Source organism: Eleutherodactylus coqui, chromosome 1 (genome assembly GCF_035609145.1).
Source record: "Eleutherodactylus coqui strain aEleCoq1 chromosome 1, aEleCoq1.hap1, whole genome shotgun sequence".
NCBI classification, from domain to species: Eukaryota; Metazoa; Chordata; class Amphibia; order Anura; family Eleutherodactylidae; genus Eleutherodactylus; species Eleutherodactylus coqui.
The window spans coordinates 102411930-102419372 of NC_089837.1; the positions used below are offsets into that span (position 1 = coordinate 102411930).

At 43.7% G+C, this 7443-nt stretch overlaps 1 protein-coding gene across 2 annotated transcripts in view; it reads right to left on the reverse strand.

The window, feature by feature from the left end:
- The window catches only part of INPP5D (inositol polyphosphate-5-phosphatase D), a 111246-nt gene extending 104299 nt beyond the window's left edge, over positions 1-6947 (reverse strand). For both annotated transcript variants that reach the window (XM_066598249.1, XM_066598248.1), the window contains exons 1-2: positions 6688-6947; positions 2497-2560 (exon numbers count right to left, since the gene is read on the reverse strand). In XM_066598249.1, the coding sequence (XP_066454346.1) occupies positions 2497-2560; positions 6688-6821 (198 nt within the window). In that variant the 5' untranslated portion in view covers positions 6822-6947. The remainder of the gene's footprint in view (positions 1-2496; positions 2561-6687) is intronic.
- Positions 6948-7443: the final 496 nt, after the last annotated feature.

Sequence of the window (7443 nt, forward strand, 5' to 3'; positions counted from 1 at the left end):
GAAGTGATAACGAAAAGCAAACCAGTAGTCCAGTACTGGGAGGATCTGCTTTTAAAAGAGGAGAAACACACCCACATTTTCATGATTTGGACTGACAAGCATGATGCTAGGATTAAGAATGGATTGGCAGTCGAAAATGCGTAAGCATGGTAACATTTCTTCTCTGGTTTTGGGACTGTTGGATTTTAACACTGGTCTGAAATAAAGCTGCTAAAGCAGATCCTCCAAGTACTGGAATATTGGTTTGCATTTCCTATGGCTCTCACACTAGGTTGAAGCAATCTCCTGCACCAAATGTGCTCCACAGTGAGCAGCTAGCGAGACCTACTTACTGGTACAGCTAGAGGCAATACATGACAAAGAGATTCAAAAAACACCAAACACCACATAACGCCCCCATGGGACCTGTTCCTCTAAAGGGGTTTTCTGAGTATACTATTATAATACTATTAATGACCTATCCTCAGGATACGTCATCGATAGTTGATCGTCAGGGATCTGCTGCTCGGGATCGCTGGCAATCCGTACAGTGGGGCAAGAAGCCTCAGAGGCGGCTTCACTCCCATTGAAATAAAAGGAAGTAAGCCAACTATTATATTTTCAGCTTAGCATTGGGGCTAGAGCCGTAAGTGTAATAGGAAGCCTCAGCTCGAATTGATTTCAATGGGAGTGAAGCCGCTTCTAAGGCTTCCTGCTCCGACACGATGATGACATCCACCCCGCTGCACTGTCAGCAGGCCTGACGATCAGCTGATCGTTAGGAATCCTGAGAGGTGGATCCCCAGTGATCAACTATTGCTGACTTCTTCTGAGCATAAGTCATCAATATTATGAGGCAGGTGGTGTTATGTGTGTCACGGTGGTGACAGACGGAGGTGGAGGTAGCATTTAAAAAAAAACAAAAAAAAAAACTTTTACTGAACTGAATACTATTTCTGCTCCATAGGGGGGTTTGATACGTTGTGTAATAACTTTAACTGGAATTTCATTATAACAACAGGTTTTAATCTCTTCAATCTGGCAATGCAATTCAATCCCTGTTGATACTGCCCATTGCCATACTACTACTGCATACTTTACTTCAGGAGGTCTGCAGCATCATCGCGGCCTCATGCACCATGGGTGCAAACATCTGTATGTAATACAGATTGTCTTTTTCGTCATCTATCAATAATTGCTGCCTAGTGGACCTATTCGGGGAAAGGTACATTTTATAAACACCACACCGAATGAGGTACATCTTAAAAGCTGCACTGAATGTGGTACATCACTTTCATCTACTATACTTCTCTTTCGTGCGTAGTACCTCTGTAAAGTGCCTTGCTACCCCGGTACACATGCTACACAGCTCATCATTTACTATTCCTACTAGTTAAACACTTCTGTAACACCATGTGCAGAACATCACTTCTTATATCTCAGGTACACAGCGTATGTCCTCTGGCAGCAGCAAGTCACCTGTACATTAAATCTTGGCCGTTGTCCTCTATCGAATCAACATCTTACAGTCTGGTCAACACTGCAGCATCGGTATTGCCTTACTGATCCAGCTGGTCTTCCATACAGCCGTCTCTTTAGTCCCTGGGTCATCAGTGCCATATCAGTCTCTTTCAGTCTCACTGCCTGCTGCACTGTCTCTAGGCACAGTCTCCACCACTATACTGCTGACCTCCCTGTGCTGCTCCTCCTTTCACACATTCTGAATTCTGAGCTGCATCACAGAATCATGGAATGGTAGCGTTGAAAGGGACCTCCAGGGTCATCAGGTCCGACCCCCTGCTCAGTGCAGGATTCACTAAATCATCCCAGACAGATATTTGTCCAGCCTCTGTTTGAACACTTCCATTGAAGGAGAACTCACCACCTCCAGTGGCAATCTGTTCCACTCATTCATCACTCTCACTGTCTAATATCTAATCTGTGTCTCCTACCTTTCAGCTTCATCCCATTGCTTCTAGTCTTTCCTTGTGCAAATGAGAATAGTGCTGATCTCTCTGGACTGTGACAGCCCTTCAGATATTTGTAGACCGCTATTAAGTCTCCCCTCAGCCTTCTTTTTTGCATGGTAAACATTCTCAGATCCTTTAACCATTCCCCATAAGATCCAAGATGACTGCTGGCCCTTCCCAACTGTGGCACGTGGAGCTACACAACTTGGTCTAAAAGCTCCCAGCAAACTCAATTCAGTTTTATTAGCAATAGCCTTTGGTTGTGTTGTGGCCAAAGCTGATATTGCCGTCTGCATTATTGAAGCTCAGTCTTAGATGCCCCAAAGTGGCTGACAGAGGCAGTGGATGGAACTTCACTCTGGAGCTTACTTCCTGGAGGTAGACTTGCTGTAATCTGTAAGAGGGGAGCAGGGCACTGCTTACCCTTCTTACAAGTATTTGCCTGGGAAACCCCCTTTAAGTCATGATTGTTTGACAGTAGAATTATATTGTCATCTTTGCATATAACAAGATGCTCAGTAAAAGAATGTATATAAGTATCACCTACCTGTACTGAAAGCTGCTTCTCATTGTTCTGTAAAATCCTGTATGTGTAGACACATTTCTGGTATCTGAAAAACACAAGTTGTACTATTAGCCAATATCTGTGGTCTATACGCACACTTCAGTTTTCTCTCTTTAATGGCTTATTCACTTGAGTGTATGCGTATTGTGCAGAGAATAGAACCCATTCACAATATCGTTTTCAACCGCACATTTCGCGTAAGCAAAAAAAAAACACGACATGCTCTATTTTTGTGTGCATTTATGCATCTAAGGCACCATAGGAGTCTATGGAGGTGCGCACTTGATCCCCGCGACGTTGCGCAATGGACATGATAACACCAAGGACTAATTAGGCTGAACAGCCTTTTTAATCACAGCGCGGGTGTGTCCGGTGCAGTTATGAATGGTCTCTGGCATCGCAGAAAGTACAATTGAGGGCTTCTATAGACCAGTGTATGCGTAGATACGCTCGCAATAACATGACGTAATTGTGCTATCAAGGCAGTGCTCTTGTATCCACGCATTCTACCGTACTTTTCTATGCTGCCGGGCCTGCTCTCATTGGCGCGGCATGCAACAGGCTGAGCAGCCTAATTAGTCTCCAATGTTGTTGATGAACCCTGCGAAATCCTGCGGTGCCTTGGGTGTGCAAATGCACACAAAATTAGAGCATGTCATGTATATATTTTCACGTGTGCAAAAAAGCATGCAAAATCACCTGTCTGCAGAAGCCCTAACAGCGCCAATATGCACACAATAGCGTCACCTTCAGAGAGCCTATGCTCGTTCTTTAGGAGCCTCCCGTCATCCTGAGCCATCTGATCCAGGAGACATTCTTCTGAATCTGTGTACTGCCACTATTCTGGCTGACTGAGTAATCTGATTGAGGTACAATGGTTGTTTTGGAGCTTTCTGTTAGTGCGCACTCATGTGTAGTCATCTGTAGAAATGTCAGCTGCATTACCGATTGAGAAACTTTCTGCAAAGTTTAGAAAATGTGGCGTGGTTTTGCACGCTTCAGACTTCTTCCAGACCCGTGCTTAACTTATTGTAATTGACAAGATCATTTAAAAAGAAAGAAGGAGGGTTGTGCTGGTTGCCGCTGCAGGGGGAATGCAATATGACATGGCTTTCAAATAAATGGACAACCATGTAATACATAGCCAGACTGAGTCTGACATAGCCGGAGCTGCTCTTACTTAGCGCCTCTCTTCTGTGGCTCATAGAGGGTGTCTTTATTAAGGGGATGATAGGCAATGTTCCCCTATATCTTTTTTCCATTACTATGCCATAACATTTTGTGATGGCAACACTTTATAAATCTTGAGAGATTTTCTAGTTGTAGTCTATCCCTAATTTAGAACACTTTACCCAATTTTTTCAGATTGGTGCCAAACACAAAAATATAAGCAAAGATATGAAGATTTGTAAAATTCACTAAATCAAGGCCTGATAACAATAATAGCTTACAGCCATTACACAGGAAGCATGTGAAGTAGACACCAATTTCAAGGTCAGTTATCTCATCATATTGGTTTGTCTCACACGTCTTTTTATCTATGAATGTATCTTTCCTTTTCATCTTACTGCACAGCTTTGTAATAACTTTGTCTGATCTCAGCACTCTACATTATTGCCATCTGTTGTTTCCTATAATGTATCTAGATGTTTTCTATAGATACAAGTCTTGGAGACATCCACTCCTGTCAAGTTGTTAAACTTTCTATTCTGCAATTTACTTATATTATATACTGAGGAAGGCAACCTGTCAGGGAAATTTCTGCGTACAGCACCAATCCGGTCCACCCCAATGCCCCGCTGCCGGCGGTAAAGAAGAGACACCACACACGGAGGTCTGGTATAGTTCCTCACACGGGGACATAACTGCGCACTTTATTACAGATTACATGGGATCTTATACCCTTTGGTCTCATCACTAGGAATGGGTGATGGTCTCATTGGCTCAAATTCACCGCATAGCCATATATGTTAAGTCCGGATTTCCGGCTGAGGCACTGATAGTCATATACGTAGTTAAACAGTCGTTATCTTGATACGGCGCCTCTGGGAAAACAGCCAAGTACACACGGCCTTCATGTCTGGTTCTGTATCATCTCTGAATTTCTGGACACATCTCTCTCAGCCTTGCAAACTTTTGGAATATCTGATGTAAGGCGACATATAAGTTTTTCTCATTTTAACTTTGAATAGAACTTGCATACAGGTATAAAAGCATAAAAAACATATGGCAATATATACATATACCCTCACAAACCAAAATGGTGACAAGAAAATCTCCTTCCTGGGTTCTCACTCAACTTTCCCAGACAGGATCCCAAAGTGCAGTGCTACTTCCCCTTCTCCTGTAGTGGTGCATAAATAGGTAGGTTTGCGTTTTTTGCACCTGGGGAAGCTGGGTGACATGTAGTACATGTAATGGAGGCGGTATTGTTGTATCTTTTCTCCACCATGAAGAATGGGGGGAGACAAGATGAACACCTCCCAAGCGACGGCCACTATTTTATTGACTGGCCTGGAGAATGGGTGGGCATTATCTCCCCTCTGGCCTTTTGTCACTCAGCCCTCTGGTGCTGTGCCTTGTGCCCAGTACCGAGGTTCTGCACCATTCCCTCCTCCTCCCCTCCCCTCTGCTTCATTCCCTCAGCTGAGCGTTCCGGTACTTGCTTTGGTGATGTCATTCCCCCCCACCCCCTGGCGTCCGCTGCAGTCTTCCACCTGAGCGGTCCGGTACTGCGGTGCACCTGCTCTCTATACAGCAGTACAATCAATCTTTTCATTATACTTTCTCTCCACTCCTGGTTTTGGCTCACAAAAAACTGAACACAAAAACTGTCATGTGAAAGAGCCCTAACGCCTTTTTCACACGAACTTCATTTTGATGCAAAGGAGGTGCACCAAAAAATGGCATCTAAAAGAATAATGGTTTTCTATGGGTTCTTTCAGATGAACGATTTTTTGACGCACCAAAAAAAATTTTTGACACTGAGATTAATCTCGTCAAAAGATAGGACATGTCCTATCTTTTGACGGCACAACGCCGGCGACCCCATAGTCTCCTATGGAGTCTATGCAAGCCAGCCATTAAAGAGAGGGGGAAGAATAAAGGGACTCCTCTGTTGTGGGGATGAAGGGAGTCCCCTGCCGCGGGGACTCCCATCATCCCCGTGAGGATTTCCTTCATTGTTCTGGCAGCCTACAGATTTTGGGGCTGGGGCGTCGGTGCACTGCAAGACACCACAGCCAGCTGGGCAAAATCGTGAAAAATTCTTTGTTAACACGATTTAATGCTCTTGATGCCAGTTCACATTCGAGGATGATGCTCCCTTTCCGTGGAATAGAATGGCTATTTAAAGCCTAACTACAACCAGCTGCCTTCTTTTCTCTGCATTTTACGTAGTGTCACACCTATCCCTTTGCTTTTTTGAACCTGCCATTGACTTCTATGGCAGCTTGTTGCGTAAAACGGAGAAAGATAGGGCAGGAATTGTGAATGAGAAACATGCTCTTGAGAGCGAACCAATAGAAATGAGTTTTATTGTCACGTTTTGCGGGTGTGATTTTTCACGCGCGCAAAAAAGGGAGGGAAACACGTCCGTCTGCTTAAAGTCTTAAACAGACAAATGTGTTTGCACACGGTTTGGTAAAAAATGCTCATGCGAATACATCGATTCAAATAAATAGGTTCTATTTCTGTCCGATTTTCAGACCAAAAAAAAAAAATATCGGCTGCAAAATCATATAGAAAAAGGGTTTGTGTGCATGCAGCTTTATGCTACAAATGTTTACTGTAGATCTCACCCCTTTTGATGAGCGGGGTGAAATCCACAGTGAATTTGCAGAACAATTTGCCATCAATCAGCAGCGAAATCTGCAATGGATTTTTTCAGTTGCATTACCCCCTGAGATAGCCTTAGACATATCATATACGTATCGCTTATGTTCACACATTGCTTATTTGCTGCAGATTTTGCTGCAGATCTGCAGTTGATTTCACCCCAAGAAAGTGCTTTAAATGACAGCACTGTATCTCATATTGAAAATCAGTCAGCAGGCAGAGCCGCTCGTTCTCTATTCTGTACTTGTCGACATTACTATTGTGCTCAATGCAAAGAAATATATGCGCACTTTCTAACTACAGGGCGATGATAAGAATAAGTAGCATGTCACTTACAGCACACAAAGAGCATATGCCCGGCATACAGATTCACTGTCTCGCACAAGGAAAGTGCCATCCTTGCCAGCCTGTGACAGCAGGTCTTCAGCTTTGGAGCGAGTAATGTTCCCATGGTACCAGCAGAAAGACATCTCAGGAAGTGTCAATGGCGTATTTCCAGAGGCCTCCCTCTGATTGTCCTCACTGCAGTCAGGACCCTGCAGACAATAATGCTGCACTTGTTCAGGAGCCCAAATGTTCTCCCTAAGTTCTCTTGTTCTGTGTGTTACATTGTTTCCTGTTTTAAACACAGAGATGCAAAGGAAACAGTAACATGGGGACTTCCTTATTGTAACCACAGCTGAGAAGGGAGGGGGTGGTAGAAACGCATGACAAATTCGTACTATAGTACCAGGCAGCTGTATTTTACTAGTAGCAATTATATCAAATTCCAGTTATATTTAACTCTGCGGAGTGAATTCAATAACTGAGATGTGAGGGTTCAAGCGGAGTCTGTCCCCAACAAGTAGCAAGAACAGTTTATTGCGGTCTATTGCCAATTTCTAGAAATAACTAGGAGGTATTGGGTAACGTCCTGGAGCATCCGCATCTAGCGCCCTTCTGCGTGCCTAAACTTCTATGCGCCTTCTGGACACCTGAGAGATCGACAGTCACGTCTTCAATATGAGTTTCATCATAACTGTGAAAAAGTACTTCCTGATATCCTCTATTTTTACATATATTTCACACTTAGTTGTTTTAAAAGACCTGAGT